The sequence below is a fragment of the Schistosoma mansoni genome (assembly GCF_000237925.1).
Source record: "Schistosoma mansoni, WGS project CABG00000000 data, chromosome 1 unplaced supercontig 0071, strain Puerto Rico, whole genome shotgun sequence".
Taxonomy (NCBI): domain Eukaryota; kingdom Metazoa; phylum Platyhelminthes; class Trematoda; order Strigeidida; family Schistosomatidae; genus Schistosoma; species Schistosoma mansoni.
This window is the reverse complement of record NW_017385989.1, coordinates 314,329-334,527: the sequence shown is the minus strand read 5'-3', so window position 1 is coordinate 334,527 and position 20,199 is coordinate 314,329. Positions and strand designations below refer to the sequence as shown.

The 20,199-nt window shown below is 36.9% G+C and overlaps 1 protein-coding gene across 1 annotated transcript; it reads right to left on the bottom strand.

Moving 5' to 3' along the window:
• Positions 1–235: 235 nt before the first annotated feature.
• On the bottom strand, positions 236–19,052 carry Smp_026820 (Centrosomal protein of 135 kDa (Cep135 protein) (Centrosomal protein 4), putative; the record flags this gene model as incomplete). The annotated part of the gene is made up of 10 exons (XM_018791804.1): positions 236–463; positions 2,406–2,540; positions 4,007–4,165; positions 7,049–7,210; positions 8,849–9,004; positions 11,442–11,626; positions 16,807–16,921; positions 18,666–18,846; positions 18,882–18,945; positions 18,983–19,052. The coding sequence occupies 10 exons, from the start codon at positions 19,050–19,052 to the stop codon at positions 236–238; spliced, it is 1,455 nt and encodes a 484-aa protein (XP_018645030.1).
• Positions 19,053–20,199: the final 1,147 nt, after the last annotated feature.

The following is a 20,199-nucleotide window of genomic DNA, read 5'->3' as shown; positions in this document are numbered from 1 at the left end:
CCGGGTAAAGGAGGAGGGTTGGGCATGGGGTTAGCGACCCCATCCCGTAGAAAAGCTAACTCGCTAAAAAAACGCTAACCAGAAAAAATCATTCATGATTAATACTGTTCTTTTTTTAATTGATCATACTCTATAGATAGGTAGGTTGTAATCGCTTTGATCTCTTCTTGATATTTTTCTTTACCACTTATCTTTTCACGTCACGTCAGTTATTTCTAAAGAAACCATAAAATGGTCACTTTCTAGGTCTTTGAATTGCTTGAATAATTGCTTCATCTACTGGTTTTCGATGTGTTGGTGATGTATTCGCTTTATTGATGTTTATAGGGGATAGATTTTCTTCATTCAATAATAATTTTATATTATCATTGCTATTCGTTTGTTTGTTTATCAAATGATCATTATTCAAGAACCTGGTCTTCTCTTGTTCTAATCGATCAATTTTTATTTTTTGTTCAGCAATCTGAAATGGAGGATTTTTATAAAGAAAGAATTTAATTATGCTATTATGCTTATTATATATCAAAATCGTTGTTGTTTAAACTGGGTAAGTGCTGCTCAATGTATATTCGGTGAACTTTATTACACGTACTAAATGCTCTTAAATACAATGGAAATAAATGTATAACAATATGAGGTAATACTGTCACATCTCCGCACTAGACTGCCCTAACCAGCACCTTGACTTCAGGCCCGCAGCGGTGTCCGCAGAACAGCACCCTTCCTCCTCCAGGTTGGCAGAGACACCAAATGTATTGAACGAGAAGGCGGGTGGGGATAATTGAATGTATTTAAGCACAAATTACAGACTATATCACTAAATTCTGATAACCATACAGTGAACAGTAGTTAATTTGCAAAATAACAATCAATTGTCTCATATCTTAACTGTTCCTTCTGCAAATATCAGTCCGTCTTCTCTGATTTCATTGTTCATGCATTTTCCAACCAATTGCGCTTCTATTCCTGTTCGTTCCTTATCGATCTTCTGCCAAAATACATTCTATGTCTGACCATCACCATATACTACTTACATGGATATAAGTAGACCACGCCACAATACGTCTTTATGATTTGAATTCTTAATACTACCATTTTCTGTATTTCTAGTTACATAATATTTACAAGATAAAGGTAATCGTCGTTACGATATTGTCTTGAGATTATTGCACCTATTCAGCTCATATGAAAGTCGACTTCATATATACTGGTTGGTACTAACCCTACCTATTCACCTGCGATCTTATTTTTTAGAATAACTTTTATCATGGACTGAGTAAGGCTAAGGAAACATCGAGAAACAAAAAGCACAGGACGGCTTTTATTTTTGTTAAGGTTTCCTAGGCTTTAACTGCCTGACGATCTTCTGGTATCGAAGTGAATTGCAAACCAGTAGTCCGAATTTTCCATCTTTACTCGATTCGTCATACGCTGTTTATCATTCAATATCGTCGATACTAGAGATCGAAAGGTCTGTGTCCAGATAACATATATGTCATGACGTACTTCATTTGAAATTGATTTTAGAATGTTGACAACAGAAAACTTAAAAAGGAATATAGAAACCGGATGAAACTGGCAGTTATAAACAAAGCAGAAAGATCGTCTTATAATCTCAATGGAGTGACTAGCCATTTCTCTACCCAGCGTTTGAAACATATTTGTAAAATAATAACCAACACGTTATAATCCTGAAGTTGTGTCACTGTACCAATGGTTTCCTCCTGCTAATAACTTGAATAAATTAGGACAACTTCCAGTAGCTCTCTTAAAGTTGTTACTTCAAACGTTACAATGCTCTGACCACTCGGCTTCGATGTCCTTATGTATGCTTCGTAAACTTTTCCTCATAGTGATCTTCATCCCTAAATACATCCATGTCGTCGATAGCTAATTTCAAGCTCCAGCTAGAAAGGGAGAACACCAAATATATCACATCAACGATGGATATGCCTGTTGACACTGACCAAGAATATTTTGAGACCATTGCATAGCTGTCTAATTTGTTTATTCTGGTTGTTTTCTGCGGAATGGAGATGCTGATCTTAAACCCAACTTCTCTCCTTTACCCGGGATTGGGACCGGCACTAACACTAACAGAGATACAGGCTACAGAACAGCTACAAGGCTGCTCTTTCTTCTGGTGGCTTACTGGATTATGAAGACCTTCACATCTGAGAGGATGCACGGAATAAAGTGGACAGCTTGGATGCAACTAGACGATTTGAACTTCACAGACGACGTAGCCCTCCGATCCCATATACACCTACAAATGCAGGTCAAGACAACCAGGGTAGCAGCAGCCTATGCCAAATAGGTAAGGATGAGGCATAAATTGTCTGATATATTCTGAATCATCTTTTAAATTTCTAAGAATGTATTCATTTTACATATATGAGACATACCTGTTCATTAATCTTGTTCATACTTTCAATAAATATTTGACGTTCCTTCTTTAAAGCTTCAAACTGTTGAGATAAATCTGGTTGAATTTGTTTTCCTGATAACAAGCTATCAGACGTTTTTTCTTGGTAAACAAGCTAATTCAATTTGGATAAAACGTACTTAGCAAATTATCATGTATAAAAACCAGAAAGAAACACTAATGTAAATGGTAGTCTTTTTTGTTTCAAACTACAAAACGTTCAGATGTATTCATTAGTGAGATTCTTCTCTTTATGATTCTGTCTATACTTTGTTGTCAACATTTGTGTACCTTCTAGGAAATTCAACCCCCAAATGCCCTAGTACGACCAAGAGCGGGGAGAGTCCGCTCTCCCTCTCCAAATGCTCTCACATGGCCACGAGTATATACAGCCTCTGACAGGGAAGTCCTACTCACTGCCTTCTCGTGGAGGGAGTGTACTTTACGAAATTGATAAGACGAAAAGCGAATGTCCGGCGCTTTAACCGGGTAGGTGGAAATGGCGCGTCCACCTAGAGGAGTTGGAAAACCCTGATTCCAAACCAATGGTGCACATGGGCTCCAGTATTCTGAGGGAACAAATGGCGTATGAATCAATAGTTGGTCACCGTCTACCATGGGACTGCATCTCCTTACGTTGCTCCACTGCCTTGTGGATCAGATCTTTAGGTTAAAGGCTCCGGGTGTGGCCCTTTTAGAAAACCACCGGCTTCGGTTTGGGCACCTAGTTAGTATCACAGCCCTCACACAAATCAAATGAGATTTGTGTGGCGCATATATATCTGGTGCCCCTTTGTACCAATATTCATGTGTTCAAATAAAAAAAAATAAAAATCAGTATGAAAACATGTTATTTGATTTGCATAAACGTATTCTACAGCTGGAGCATCTATGACGTAAGATTTCCCAACTGTACATTTGATTTGCGGAAATTTTCGAATGACTGAGCAAATTTCATCAACAGGTTACACAGATCTTACTCTTAGCCAATTAAGCCTAGATAATGGTCTCTCTTTGTTATTCTTGCCTATTCTAGTTGCTTCTGAATGTGAAAACAGCACTTCAACCATGATAACCCTCCCAACATTCCAATAAGATAGAAAAAAAGTTTTTCTTGATAAAAAGATCTTTTCTATTCTCATGAGAAGTCAGAGACCTGCTTTGTTTCAGAGTAAAGTGCTTTTGTAGTGGGCACCTACAACCCTTTTTAGTAATCAAAAACAGGATGTTCAAGTCAATCAGTGACAAAAGTCAGATACAAATGAGAATACCCTCCACTAAACCTTAAAAACGTCTTGTGCTCGCTAGTGGCCTGTTTGTAGATGAGTTCCAATGAAATCCAGTTGTGTCAATCTCGAAACAGCCATCCCAAATGACATGACGTGATCGTCGTACTATATCGCAAAATTGTTTAAAGTTGGAAATCTACGCCTTGGTATCGCGACTCAGTAGTTTGACGGTTAAATGCTGACCTCATGATCTGAAGTTTTCGGGTTTATTTCTTTGTGGAATTATGAATGCTAACGAGTGATTTGTAATAGTTATCGTATAAATGAAAAATAACCCCCCTTTTTTACATACCTGTTGTTGAAGTTTTTCATTCTCTCTAGTTTTGAGTAATACGTCTTGACGAAGCATTGCATTCATATGCATTAATTCTTTTTCTCGTTGTTTTAATCGGTTCAATTCGGCAATATCTTCTGTTTGTTTAAATTGACTTCGTTCAAATAAAGATTGAGACTGAGGGAAAGATAAAATTAGTGAGTGAATTTTCATTATTTTTAGTGGTATGTAGGTACGTATATTTGTGAACTGAACTACCTATATAAATATATTTAGAAGGGATTTTATGGAGATTTCATTATTTTTCAAAGTTGAAATTATGAGTCAGTCGGTTAAGTGCTCTGGCGCGAGACTGGTAGGTCCTGGGTTCGAATCTCGCGAGTGCGGGATCCTGGATACGCACTGCTGAGGAGTCCCATAATAGGACGAAACGGCCGTCGAGTGCTTCCAGGTTTTCCATGGTAGTCTAGCTTCATTTGACTCATGATTTCAACTTTGATAAATATATTTGTTATTTTGGTAATTCGCTTTTTGTATTTTCGCAGAACTTGCACTGATCAGTCATTTAGACATGAACAAAATAGGACGTGGCAGAAATGGACATCCGTCTGAGTTTCAACTGGCCAGATCAATACATCGAGAGGAAATTAACAAGACAAAGAGCAAAATAGCTTATATCTTTGATATATAATTAGCTTTTTAAATAAAATGTTAACTTCAGTATAGTGGAGAAGATTTGTAGCTCAGGTGGGTGATTTTGATGGAGTTTTGTTCTCTGAGATGGATGGTTTGGTCATGGAGCTTTCGTCATCCTTATGGACGAAATCATCAGCACAAAATTCGGGTAGAAGTGAAGTGTTTGAATTTCTCCTCATGTGATTCACAGCTTGTCCTGTACACCTCGATGTTAATTAGTTCTTATTGACCTTAAATCTGTCATTGTTTATTTCTTTGACAGATTTAAGGTCAATAAGAATCAATCAACAAAACTCCATCAACTTCAGTATAGTAAGCGATTAAAGCATTTGAGCTTCAACTACTAGGTTCCAGTTTTGAACTTCATTCTCCCCATAAGTCTGTCTACCTTGATTTAAACAAATGTCATTTACTACTGAATAACACTGGTATTGTGTTTTGTAGGTGATTCGGAAAATCTGTACTTTGTTAGTGAGTTAGATCAAACACTTCAAAACAAGAGCTGGTTATTTCTGAGACCATGATCCTATGAACTGCGATTGATTATAAACCCTAACCCTAACCGTATTCGAAAAGTTAAGCTTTTTAAAAAAGAGTGAAGTCATGTAGAGTAATAAGATTACGAAGAAGTGTTTCTCCTAAGATGTTTCTATTCATGGTATAAAGCAATTAAGTACAATCTTAATACCTTTTAGGATTAAAATCAGAGTTTTAAGTTTCCTAATGAATACAAAAGTTGTTGAACCAGTGGATCGTTTAATAATATCAATATGGAAATATTCGAATGCTTTTTGATCGATCATGATGGAGTCACGAGACATAAAACAACAGACCGTAAAAACTTTATACTACATGAACCTCTGAAGATTGTCCACCTCTTGAAATGATCTCACATGGCCACACGCATACAACAACTGCCAGGGAAGTCCTAATCACTGCCTTCTCATGGCATTACTGTTGTTTACAAAATTGAGAGAACGAAAAGCGAGTGTTTGTCACTTTAACCGGGTTGGTGGATACAGAGGATTCATCTAGTGGAGTTGGAGAACCCTGATTCCAAACCAATGGTGCACATTAGCTCCAGTATCATGAGGGAACAAATGACGTATTAACAAATCGTTAGTCACAAGCTACTATGGGACTGCATCTCCTGACATTGCTCCACTGCTTTGTGGACTACACCTTTAGTTCAAAGGCCTAGGTTGTGACCCCCTAAGAAAACCACCTATTTTGGTTTGCGCACGCGAGCAGTATTCCAGCCTTTACACAAATCAAGTGATTTGTGTGGCGCATATCTGTTTGTTGCCTCCTTGTACCTATGTTTGTGTGTCTAAATCATAAGAATACCGAAGATAGTAAATATAAAGACGAAAACCTTCAGCTGAAAGCAAAGTTTAAAACTCAACAAGCTAGTGTTTGTAAGTAAAGTCATCAATTAAAAACACTGTAGGAAAAATATACAAAAGACGTCAATTGAGTAGGATAGTCCGTTAGTTAATATTGATAAAGTTTTACATTCCTCTTCTTTTCACTTACAGTCTTTCTATCGTATAATAGGTTTGATTAACTCATGGACCCAGTACAAATTTATATGCTGAATTTTGAGGTACACATTGGTTGTATAATGGATTACAGAACTACCCGGCTGCCTAAATCAAAAAAGGGGAGCTTGATTCGAACCTGTAGCCTACCAATCAAATGTTTATGAAATATTTCAAAGATTCTAGCAAGACTCTGCTACTTATTAAATTAATTGAATAATATTTTGTGATTATCAATTAAATTATCACTTAGCATTTCTACAATTGAAGAACATATGGAACTCAAAACAACTCTCAACTAATTTCAAAGTCAGAATCTTCAATACGAACGTCAACACAGTCAGTCCTACTGTACGGAGCTGAAACGTGGAGAATTACTACATCCGTCTTCAAGAAGGTACAAGTATTTATAAACAGTTGTCTACGCAAAATACTCAACATCCATTGGCCGGATACTATCAGCAACATCATTTTACGGGAGAAGACAAACTAGCTTCCAGTCGAAGAGGAAATTAGGAAAAGACGTTGGAAGTGGATCGGACATACATTAAGGAAATCATCAAACTGCATCACGAGGCCATCCCTAACTTGGAATCCGGAAGGGAAGTGGAAAAGAGGAAGGCCAAATAACACATTACTTTGGGAAATAGAAGCAGATATGAAAAGGATGAATGTTAACTGGAAAGAACTGGAAAGGATTGGTTGGGACAGAGTTGGATGGAGAATGTTGGTGAGCGGCCTATGCTCCTCGACGTGGGGTAACAGGCGTAAGTAAGTAAGCAAGCAAGCAAGCAAGTATCATTTATAAATGAATATAACATACTTCTTCAGCTAGTTTTCTTAATTTTTCTAATTCATTACTTAAATATACATTTTCTTTTAAAAGTGAATCATTTTTATCCGTTTGTTTATCTTTTATATATCGATCATTTTCTGATTTCAAGAAGGCATCACTTAATTTTTGTTCAAGATGACGTATTTTATCCTACATAGGAAAATAAGAAGAAAAATCAAATACGAATTAATTTTATTACTCAATTAGTATTTAAGTAACATAAAATTAATGTTGTTTCATATCTATCAAATGATGGAATTGTATCGTATTGTGAGATAAGAACTCACTGAAGACAATTGGTGAACGGTTGCTCAACTTCGTGGATTGGTTGGAGTTAGACATAAACACTATAGGATGTCGGCTCAGTGGTCTATCGGTTAAGTGCTCGCGCGTGAGACTGGTAGGTCCTGGGTTCGAATCTCGCGAAACGAGGTCGTGGATGCGCACTGTTGAGGAGTTCCACAATAGGACGAAACAGCTGTCCAGTGCTTCCAGGTTTTCCATGGTGGTCTACCTTCAACTGACTCACGCTTTTAACTATGAAAATACTAAATCTCCTCAAAAACCCCTACTGATTTAACGATCGGTTTGATTTCATCCAGATTTGTTATATCTCGAACTTAGATTCTTAATATGTCGCGTATAACTTGAGCACTCGAATACTAGAACTTTCCCAAGTCGTAAAATGAAAAGACAGAAGACAGGTAGAAGGAATGTTATTCCAAACAGTGTCGATTATAGTACAAAACTGTCAAGTATTTATAGTTTTTAGTAAAAACAAAATCATCATAATAGTTATCCAATCCGCACACACGGGGTTATTAGCAATTGTCCAATAGGGAAGCTACACGTTATCCTGGAATATTCTTTTAGAAGCTGATCGGATGGAATATGTTCGGCTTTTTCTGAGCGTCTTAGAGCTTCCTCAAGTTCACCTGTGGACCGTCCTCACAAGATGACAATTATATGACAACATAAGACTGTTTTTTTTTTGTTATTCAATTTCAAGTGACAATATCTACTGAAATTTTTTACATGGTTCCTGATAAATAATCATTTTTCTCCATTAAGAAATATTCGGTTAAGATGAGCCATAGTATTGATATCGAACCAGACGTCGTGATGTTGCATGAAAGTGCTCAGGAGCGTATACTAAAGTTTATTGGAGCCTCAATCACACAAAGTATCAAACCTCCTCTATGCATTGAGAAATAGTTTTTTCCCACTTTGAACCCTACCTTGATAATATTGATTTATTATTCACAGTGGTATGATCCATATTGTTTTCATGATTAGCTCCATTTTTGTCTCCTGATTTATCCAGTTCGACCTCTTATTTGTCATATATAAATACTATGAAAATACCAAATCCCCACAAAAATTCCCTACTGATAATAATAATCATATGCTCACTGGTGACTGACTTTGAGAAGTTAATCCAGGAGTTCTAGTGAGAAGCAGTGACCAGTGGAGTTCAAACCAGGTCTGTTGTGAGATAGGAACTCACTGAAGACAATTGGTGAACGGTTGTTCAACTTCGTGGATTGGTTGGAGTTAAACACAAACACTATAGGATGCCGGCCCAGTGATCTATGGGTTAAGTGCTCGCGCGCGAGACTGGTAGGTCCTGGGTTCGAATCTTGCGAGGCGGGTCGTGGATGCGCACTGTTAAGGAATCCCACAATAGGACTCAGTAATGCGCATCCATGGTCCCACTTGCAGAATTCAAACCCAGGGCCTATCGGTTTCGCGCGTGAACGCTTAACCTTTAGAATAAATAATACCTACCTTAAATTCATTCTGTGGTGTTGATTGTATACGATTTAATTCTTGTTGATAATGAACTTCTAATTGTCTTAATATTGTATTGAATTCAACCAATTCTGAACGACTTTCAATTAAAGATCTTTCTAGATCATTTGCTCGTTTAGTTTCATCATCAAGCTGATAATTATAAGACAAAAAACAATCATGAAATAGTAACTATACTTGTAAGGAAAAAAATATTCAAAAGTTTGAAATAGAATAAATCACGCGCGCTATTTAAAAAGGACAGTGAAAATTTACGAGGACACTTCAAAAAAGTTCACAAGCCCAGAACGAATTACTTGTCAGCTGACTACCGACTTTCTCATCGAATCATCAACGAGTGGAATTCATTACCTCAGCATGTGGTTGAGGCTCCATCCATCGAATCTTTCAAAAGAAAGCTGGATCAGCTGAGAGACCATCATTGCCAGGACTAACACAGGCCATCAAGCCTCCTGTCCATTCCAAACTAAAACTGAAACTCCAAATTAAGCAAAACATCTCCAAGTACATGAGTATGATAAAAAGCTTTGAAATGCTGTATTAAGTTTGCACTTACTGAAATGGAATCTTTTGAGTCAAAGAAGCTTCGAAGCTTTCAGTGACATTTTAGTTATTACTTTCGACTTCATTAATATCACGTTCAAAGATATCGACAATCTTCTCATTTTGTAAAGTCATCATGGTAGTGATGCCTGTTGCGTTAAAGAATTCACCTATCACTAATAATTGTTGTACATAGTTCACTTTCATAGTGTCATAATCGAAGTCTCGGGTAGGGGGGAAAACAAATATATTGTATTCATCAAAATCACACATTGTATTTTGAAAATCTGGAAACACTACATTCAATCAACTATTTGTGTATCTTCCTTGATGTGTCTCCTACAAACTTCATCGTTCTTTCATTCCTGTTGCTACACAGACTGTTGATTTTGTTTCTCTTCTCATGTTCTTCTTCTGTGAGTAAAAATCATACTTCCATTTCTTGATACATACTACTTATGTCTGTCCTTATAAGTAACACACACCAATATAGGCGCATATTGGATCTTTAAAAGTCTACAATACATTTACTAAGAAATATCAATGAGTTGAAAAACCGAAAAAAAGATGCTCGAACTTTGATCCATACAACTTTTTACAGCTCAAAGGACAGAACATCAAAAAAGCCTTAGCATATCCATGAGATTATTTTCGGATATCATTTTGAATAATAAGTGTGATATGTCACACAGCCCCCAGGAGTTTTTCATGATCCATCTTGAGTGATATTTGTGCTTAAAACAGTTTAAAATTTTCATATGAGAAAATCAGACCTCAATTTTTAGGATATCATGAGGCTGAACAAATGGAGTAGCTTCAAAGACTTATTCTGGTTTATTAGTTATAAGATAACTTAGTAGTGACTCCTAATTATTGTAGTATCATGGGATATCTAACATTAGAAGCTTGTTTTGAGTAGTAACAAAACAATTGTTATCCTGTCTTTAGTGTTTATTAATCTAGAAATCTTACTTATACAATAGGTTGGTCGTAACTGAAACAACCTTTATAGTATATTTTCTGACTGGAGAATCTGCATAACTTCTTCAGTGAACTTCGTTTTAGAGAAGATTTACTTTTCTGGCAAATGAAAGTTTGAGCCAGGATTGCACATAAATTCCCTCCAAAGAGCCAACATTAGGATCACGACAAATACAATCTTTCTCAAGAGACATTGTAGATGTCATTATCAAGGTTTAACTTGATAATTTCAAATAAATTAAACACAAAGGAACCTTTAAACTTGGGTTAGTTTAATTTGGTTATTTATTCTCTGGAGAAGCGGTTTACACTGAGTTACGAAACTCCAGGAAATTTAAAAACTTAATTTTTCTACTCATTGGGATATTACAAATATATTATTTACAATAGACTTAGCTTTAAATAACGTCGGAGTGTATCTAATTACGTAATGAACATCAGCTTTTCGTCTTTAAATGAGTGTTAGTTGACTTCTTCGGGTTATTTTTCTCTTTGGATGCTTATTTTCTTGTCATCATCGAGAATAGTACATTAAATTTTACGATTGATTGATCATTGAGTGGTGATCAATGTCATATGTTTCAAGTCCTTCTTAGTGTAGATCGAATGCTATCGATCAAGTTGCAACGTAGTCCCTAGTCTAAGTGACTCAACACTGCGTGCACTATGTTGAGATAAGATGATAGTTAGAGGTGGTCAACAGGAAACCCTTGGACTCACTTAGACTAGTGACCACATTGCAACTTGATCGATAGCATTCAATCTGTATTAAGAAGGACTTGACATACATGATATTGATCACCACTTAGTGATCAATCGTGATTACATCTCAGTCCTACAGGATGTCGGTGACATGGGATCGAATCCGTCAGGGAGCACCAGTTTCCTCAAAATTACAGGTACACCTTGTTGACGAGTTCCAAGTAGCACAAAACCCGGGTCCAGGGTTTCCTGTTGACCAACTATTCCCTAGTATAGTCAGAACGAAATATCAATAAAAACAACTGAACAGGTTACAAAGTAAAAAAACATCCTTTCAACTTACTTTAGCTCTAAGAATATCTAATTGTATTTCCATAGCAGTTACAGTTGATTTTTGATTAGATAATTGATATTGCAACTCTTTTATTTGTTCATCCTTTTGATAAACTTCACGTAATGCCAATTCACGTTCACCTCGAAGTGTTATAGATTGACGTGTTAATTCATCTTTTTCTTTATCATGATATACTAATAATAAGCATTTTGGTATTCAAAGTCAAAAGAAAAAAAACCCAGCATTTATTAACTAATTACTACTCTCATAACTAAATAATGTATTCAATTGAGTTACACGTTGAATACCCACTATTGTAAATTCGTATTGTAGGGAACGAGAACAAAAGTGGGAACAATTTTAATATCAGAAGGGGTTTTTTGTGGAGATTTAGTATTTTCATAGTTGAAAGCGTGAGTCAAATGAAGGTAGACCACCAAAGAAAACCTGGAAGCACTGGACGGCCGTTTCGTCCTATTGTGGGACTCCTCAGCAGTGCGCATCCACGATCTCGCATCGCGAGATTCGAACCCAGGACCTTCCAGTCTCGTGCCACAGTACTTAACCGATAGACTGCTGAGGAGTCCCCCTTATAGGTCGAAACGACAGTCCAGTGCTTCCAGGTTTTCCATGGTGGTCTACCTTCAATTGTTTTATGATTTCAACTATAAAAGTACTATAATTGTTTTTTCGAAAAGTTGTACTTATTATAAATATGAATATAATCATGAAACTCATGAAAACAAATGTAACTATAGTAATATCGACACCGCATATTTGGTAACCATGACAACATTTTTTGGAAAAAAAGTGTTTCATCATGTGCTCATGGGTTAGATTGAACTTTAAAACTTTTTGAATTTATGATGTGACTAAAATGATTCAATTTACAGTTTGGTAATTAGTTGCTATCACTTATCCCCAAACATTTCAGTAAATATATTCACTATTTAGATACAATTTATGATGTTTTCATGGGTAGTTAAAGATGTAAAAGAAAAGGGGTTTTTGTGTAGATTTAGTATTTTTATAGTTGAAAGCATGAGTCAATTGAAGCAAGACCACCAACGGATGCCGACTTAGTGGTCTATCGGTTAAATGCTCTGGTGCGAGACTGGTAGGTCCTGGGTTCGAATCTCCACGAAACCCCTTCTAATTATAGTACTATTTCTCACTGCTATACATAATGAAGGTACTCTAACAATTAATTTGCACTTAATATTATTTGAGCTATGAACTCGCCTACATTTCTCAACATGTATTCTTTTGAAAAGGGATATGAATATGTTAAAATAAGTTCAGCAACATAAAATAATTAGGTTTTTTCGGTGCTGAGTAACAAACCGTATAAAGATCGAGTTCCCCGGATGGGGGGTGATTTTGTTAATGAAACAGACAAACAGAAGGTGACCTCATTATTGTTTACCATAATCTGAGAGCTCAAGGTTATCCTATCAAGGCAGCTTCTATTTAATTTTTATAATTTATATTTGGAACTACTGAAGGAACAGGAACATTAGTATGTTAAATTCTTAAGAAGGTGATAAGAAACGTTGTGAATATGTGCTCCTTTTCTCACACTATACAATACATAATACAATTGTATGAAGTCAGTTAACATTAACATATACATATAGCTGAGTATTCAAATATGATTACGTGTCCTTTTATTTCTATAAAAGGGAATTATAAGTCGTTAAAGTATATAGTATTATTTTAAGTGCTATCACCTGGTGCGTCAGTTTTTGAACAAAGACGGTTTACAAAAGAATATGTTGCAGACGAAATATAGTATAATGATCCTAAAGCTTTTTGTAGCCAATTATCTGACCTCGGTTTGACCGCAGGAATATGCTATGTACATAAATTTTCCATTTAACTCTGTATATTAGCTAGGCTAACTCTGTTTATGTGATGGCAGTAATAAGAAGCCAAATATGAGTGACGTTGAAGGAATTTACTTCAAACACTCGTTTATCCAGACAGACATTCAGAATAAGAAAAGGAATGGATCAGAATGATCAAAGCGAGTGAACTAATTAGTTTCGATAAAGCGTGACTCGATATTAATAATTGCTTACGCCTGTTACCACTCGTGGAGGAGCATAGGCCACCCGTCAGCATTCTTCATCCAACCCTGTCCTGGGCAATCCTCTCAAGTTCTTTCCAGTTAACATTCATCCGCTTCTATTTCTCGACATAATTTGTTCTTTGGCCTTCTTCATTTCCGCTCCCCTTCCAGATTCCAAGTTGGGTCTTGCCTCATCGTCCAGTTTGGTGATTTCCTTAATGTATGTCCGATCCACTTCCAACGTCTTTTCCTAATTTCCTCTTCGACTGGAAGCTAGTTTGTCTTCTCCCGTAAAATGATGTTGCTGATAGTATCCGGCCAATGGATGTTGAGTATTTTGCGTAGACAACTGTTTATAAATACTTGTACCTTCTTGAAGACGGATGTAGTAATTCTCCACGTTTCAGCTCCGTACAGTAGGACTGACTGTGTTGACGTTCGTATTGAAGATTCTGACTTTGAAATTAGTTGAGAGTTGTTTTGAGTTCCATATGTTCTTTAATTGAAGGAATATTATCCTTGTTTTGCCAATCCTCGCCTTCTTGTCTGCATCAGATCCTCATTGTTCATCAATGATGCTTCTCAGGTACGTGAATATTTCCACCTCTTCCAGAGTTTCCCCATCAAATATGATTGGCTTGATGTTCTCCATGTTGTATTTGAGAATGTTGCTTTTCCCCTTGTGTATGTTGAGACTTATTGATGCAGAGGCAGCTGCTACATTTGTTGTCTTCATCAGTATTTGTTCGTTTGTATGGTATAGGATGGCTAAGTGATCTGCGAAGTCCAAATCATCTAATTGATTCTGAGATGTCGATTGTATTCCGTGCTTCCCCTCAGATGTTGTGGTTTTCATAATCCAGCCAATCACTAGAAGAAAGAGGAAGAGGGAGAGTAGACAGCCTTGTCTGGCTCCGCTCCTTACTGAAAACGCATCTGTCAGCTGTCCTCCATTCACCAATTTGCACTGTAGTCCGTCGTATGAGTTCCGGATAATCTTGAAAATCTCAGAAACTACGTAGTATCGAAGACGTTTTTGTAATGTTCTCCTGTCCACACTGTCAAACACCTCATAGTCAATGAGGTTGACATATAGTGACGAGTTCCACTCAACTGATTGTTTGACGTTAATCCGTAGTGTCGCAATTCGTTCTGTGCACAACTGATCCTTATGGAATCCAGCCTGTTGATCTCGAGATTGGGTGCCTACTGAGTCTTTCACCCGGTTCAGCAACACTTTCTTGTAAAAGTATTCTAGTACTGACAACAGTACATTTGCTCATATCTCTTTTCTTTGATAACTTGATGAGGTATTCTTCTTTCCAGTCCATCGGCACTTGTTCTTTCTCCCAAATCTCGAATGGAAGGTGAAGCATGTTTGTAGTTACTTTCCTGTGTGACTTCAGTGCTTCAGCTGGTATATTATCAGGTCCTGCTTCTTTCGCACTTTTGATTTGTCTGACGGTCATCTTGACTTCTTCGATCGTTGATGAAATGACAGATATAGGAAGGTCAGTGTGTGCTGCTTCGGTTTTCAGTGGATTCAATGGAGCTGGTCTATCCAGTAGTTCCTCGAAGTATTCTGCCCATCTTTTTCTCTGTCCTTGAATCTCTGTGGTTGTCGTTCCTTCTTTGTCGTTGACTGGTCTTTCCGGTTCGCTATATCTCCCTGTCAATTTATTCGTTGATCAATCTGGTTCGCTGTGGTGTGGTCTGGTGAGATCCTTGTAGCTTTGTGTATTAGGAATATTGTGCCACCTATAACCAATTTTTTGAATGCACATAGATTTGCAAATCTCTCCCCATTTTCATTTCTCCCTCCTAGTCCATGTTGTCTCATGATATCTTCATATCCGGTGTTGTCCATTCCGACTTTAACGTTTAGATCTCCTATTAGGATGGTGAAGTACTTTCGTGAGCACCTCGCTACAATTGATTGCATCCTGGAGTAGAACTGATCTTTATCATTGTCGTTGCTATAATTGGTGGGTGCATAACATTGGATAGCGATCATTGTGATCCCCTCCTTCTTTGTTCTGAATGATGCTTCGATTATCCTGGGTCCATGAGATTCCCATCCTACAAGTGCATTTCGTGCTTCTTTGGACTGCATTAGAGCAACTCCCTGAGTATGTGGAGCATTTTCCTCTTCGTGACCAGAGTACAGCAGCATCTCTCCCGTACCTAGCCTTTGTTGTCCAGCTTATATCCAATGTTTTTAGCTGATTCCGAGTACTGCCAATTTGTATCTCCTCATTTTCATTGCTATTTGACTTGTCTTCCCTGTCTCCCACATTGTCCGAACGTTCCATGTACCTATAAAAAGTTTCGCTCTGGTTGTTAGAAGGTGTATCGGCTCCGTGACTTCCGAAAAATTTCGGCTTTCATCATGAGGCGTCATAATTATTCTTTTAACTCCCAGGGCAGAGTTTAAATGGTTTGAATTATTTTTTCTGGTTGGAGTTTTTTTAGCGAGTTATTTCTTCTATGGGATGGAGTCGCTAACCCTATACCCAACCCTACTCCTTTACTCGCGCTTGGGACCGACAGTAACTCTAGAAGAGCCAGAGTTTTATTTCTTATTGTTATTTAATATTGTAATAGGATCACGACTTTACGAATCTGATGAGAACATATGATATAAAAACAAATAATATTCTGAGCTAATTGTTGATTTTGCGTGATTCGAATTGATTAATTGTAAGAAAGATTTATGATAAATATCAGTAGTTTAACTTAAATCGTAGATTTTTGGTTAAATTTCTGGTAATGTAATACAAGTTAGAATCCAAAACTGGCTAAAAACAACGAACAAGACATCGTTTATGATAGATGTGATGGTTTTAAAATACCAAGGCTTATTAAACAATAAAAAAAGACTTGGGAAAGCGTTTTATATCTTTTTTAAAAGAATACTTCGGTGATACCATAATAATATGTGCGCCCACTTATTATTGAGTGACGTGAACAGATAAATACTTTGGAGAAACCAACTTCATAGGTTTAAAAAGGCTTTTGATTTATTTGTCGTCCATAAATTAATGGATAGGGAACTGACTTACAAGAATATGATGAGGAAAGCCCGGTAACATAGTATTAGAACTAAAACTTGGATTGGATTGTCGATCAATGAGTATTTCTAGATCGTTGTTAGTAAAGAAACTGAAACTTCGAAGTGACATGAGATAAAATACTTACAATATAAACCTGATATTTGCTATTCAACGACATAGTGAAATCATATGATAAAACGTCAGCTCTTATCAGATTCCAAAACTGAAACACAATACCTTGGTAACTCACATAAGGTTTCCCGTAGACTCTCTTCACAGCGATTTAATTTCTGTTGTAATATACTTATGTGAGCTTCTTTACGATGAATTTCAAGGTTCAACCCGTCAGTTCTTTCTTGCATTTCCTAAGTTATAGTAAAATTAAATCACATCAAAACACCCGGAAACCAAAATTTAGATCACACTATTTTGACGTCCACTAAATTAGTTAGTTCACAAAAAATCGTGACACAAATATTTCTGTCGTTTGTAAATTGCTTTCCTGCTCTCCTGTTATCAACAGTTTTGTTATGTGCCAACGATATTCAATAAAAAGAACAATAAAAAGATAAGTTGATAGTTTAGCTCTTTAAAATGACCTACATAAATCACCTAAACAGCCCGAAAGTTGTCAGCTGCTAATAAACGCTCTCAAGGACATAGTGATGTATAATAATTATCAATATAAAGACGTGTATGCGATAAGTGGTGTTGAGCTGCTCTTTGTGTAGATACACACAAGGATCTTGAGGTAATTGTTAGCAAAAATATAAAAATCCACTTCAAACTGCGATACAATAAGTGCTAAATGTTTTAGAAAGCTCTAGTCAACAAGCAGAGCCTTTAGCCTTGCTAAGACATCTTAGACATTTTATAACGTGCCCATTCATCTTTAACGTGAGTATTACACAGAAACTGTCAGCCCATGACTAGAAAAGGGTAGTTAGCCGTTGAATATTTATGAGGACACTCTGAAAAGTTTTGCAAGTCTAAGACCATTTAGTTGTCAACTGACTACCGACTTTCCCACCTGATCTCCAATTAGTATAGCTCCTCATTGCAACATGTGATCAAACCTACATGTAGCAACTCGTTCGAAGGAGGTTAGATCATCCGAAGGAAAGCCATCGCCAAGGCTGATAGGCCAATCAACCTCCTATCCTCCCCAAACTAAAACCGGTAAGTTTCTTTTTTAAGCTGTACTTCATTCAACTTAGTGGAATTGTATTCCAGTTTCTGGATTGATTATCGAACATAATCACTCACTTCACCTAAACATTAAATTATACCAAAATTATCTTCATCATCTTATAGATATTACCACCCAGGTATTATTCTTAAATCTAAAACATCATTCAAAATAAAATGTAAGTTTCGATTACTTTGTTGTTGGACAATAAAAAAGTAACTTCTAAATTTGTTTGCTTACTTTGAAATCGTGGTACATATTAACCAGAATCTAAAGATCTGTAATTACTCTAGAATTAGTCAACCTTGTTGGTCACATCCAAGGAACTTATAGACGGGGAGAATGAGAAAAGGTTTTAGTTTGGCTGTATCGATGATCTTTTGGTGAGTCTTCAGTAATGTGTTAGTTGTAGCCAAGCATTAACATCAACTCTATTACCTACAAAAGTATTTACATCAGTAAGTTATTGATAAGTACAAACTATCCACAAAGTGTTATGTTTATATGTAATGATGGTTTCTGTGTACACTGTTCCGCGTCTAATTGGAATAACGAAATAAAACACCTTCAATTGTGCTCATTGGATTCCCTATGATTTGAATGCTGACCCATTCGTAGCAGTTCTGTAAATTACTAACCACCGTATCACTTTAAACGCTTTTACTTGTCGGAATAAATCCTGCCAAATGCAGTACAAGTTAAAAGGTAATGGCATTTGGTTAAATCAGATGCTTTCATCCTCGAAAAGCACTGGGAGATACGTTAGGAAAACCATGTCACCACCATAAACGACTCAAAATTTATAATAAGTGCACGATCTGTTCCTGTCAATGCAAACCAAAAGATTGAGCTGTCAATGTAATTTAACAGTGAGTTATTCAGACACTTAGCATATGACACCCATTATTTCACACACGCACTTTTAGCTTTTTCAAGGAATTCGATGCCTCACAAACCATCAAAGGTTGTTTATCCATCACTTCGGCAGCTTGATGTCGAATGTAGTTGTTTTCAAGCTCCAAAAGATAAATCTGTTGTTGCAGACTTTTAATATATTCATTCTCTAAGTTCCTCATGGTTCGGTAATTTGTTTCCAGATCTCTACGAAGCTGGAACAAGCAGGTATAAATACTTACGCTGAAGTGTCAAGTGAAAATCCTGTTACTGCTTTTCCATATTTTTCCATTGCATTTTTTCTTACTATAATTGAAACCAATAGAAATTTATCATCACTCACATGACCGGCCAGGAGAGGAACTTTTCGAACGCATAGGCATTCGCATAGAACTTGAGGCGCTATTTCTCATCATTGAAAAACTTCCACGAAGCGTTCTTTTCTAGTTACATAAGGTTCGTTTATTCAAAATAGTGCTATAAATCGTCATGGTATTATGTAGACCAATCGACCTACAACGACCTTGAGGGTTGATTCAGCTTTCAGTCCTCAATAATAAGGATAGTGTGTTGATGGTCCTGTGTCAATCCTTACATTACGTTTTCACCCAAAGGTTCAGCATCTCTTTGAACATGTTCATTGATGGCGTTGATACCTTTTTTCAGGGGTAAGGTGTTCTAGTCAAATGGTTCAAATGGTTGAGGACGGAATAGAAGAAGCTTTCGCTTAACGGGCTTCCGTGTCTGGTAGCAGTGGATCACCAATACCTCCAGGCAAAAACCTAGTCAATGACCACTGGGGAAAAAAAAGGAACACCAGTCTAAATATATTGGATTACGGTTTTGAACATTCTTGCTGTAGCCTCGAAGATTATTAGTGCTGAGAATAGTGAAGAAGTAAGGCGTATTAGCAACAAAATCATAATTAAAGACACGAAATGCTAAAATAAGGTCACCTCACGTTGATAAGTGTTGATTTACTAAGTCAGATTCGTACAATCTGTTAACTCCCGAGTAACATGGGTTTCGTAAAAACGTTCATGCCTGACTAAATTACTTACTGCGAGAGATGGTTGGACAGCAGCCCTAGATAACGGTCTGTCTGTCGATGTGATATTCATATATTTTAGCAAAGCGTTTGACAAGGTTTACACTTTGGTCTCATTCACAAGCTCTTGAGCTTCGGAATATGAGGTGCTGTACAGGGATGGATAGGAAAATTCTTATCTAACCGCAGACAGAGTAAGGGTCAATGGAACGCTATCTGAATGGAAGCCGGTCAAAAGTGTTGTGCCGCAGGGCACCATCTTAGGCCCTCTACCTTCCTTCCCTACGTTAATTATTTACCGCTATTGCTGAGGTCGTCGATATTGGTTGCGGAGGATGTCAAAATCTGGGGAACAATAAGAAGTGAGGCTGAACATTTTGATCTCCAAGCTGACTTAAACGAATCAGTTAGATGAGCTGGAGCTTGGGGCTTAGAATTTATTCATAGGAAGAGTGTTCTCATGCATATCGGACAAGGTAATAGTTACCATTATACCACTGATGGTACGTCTC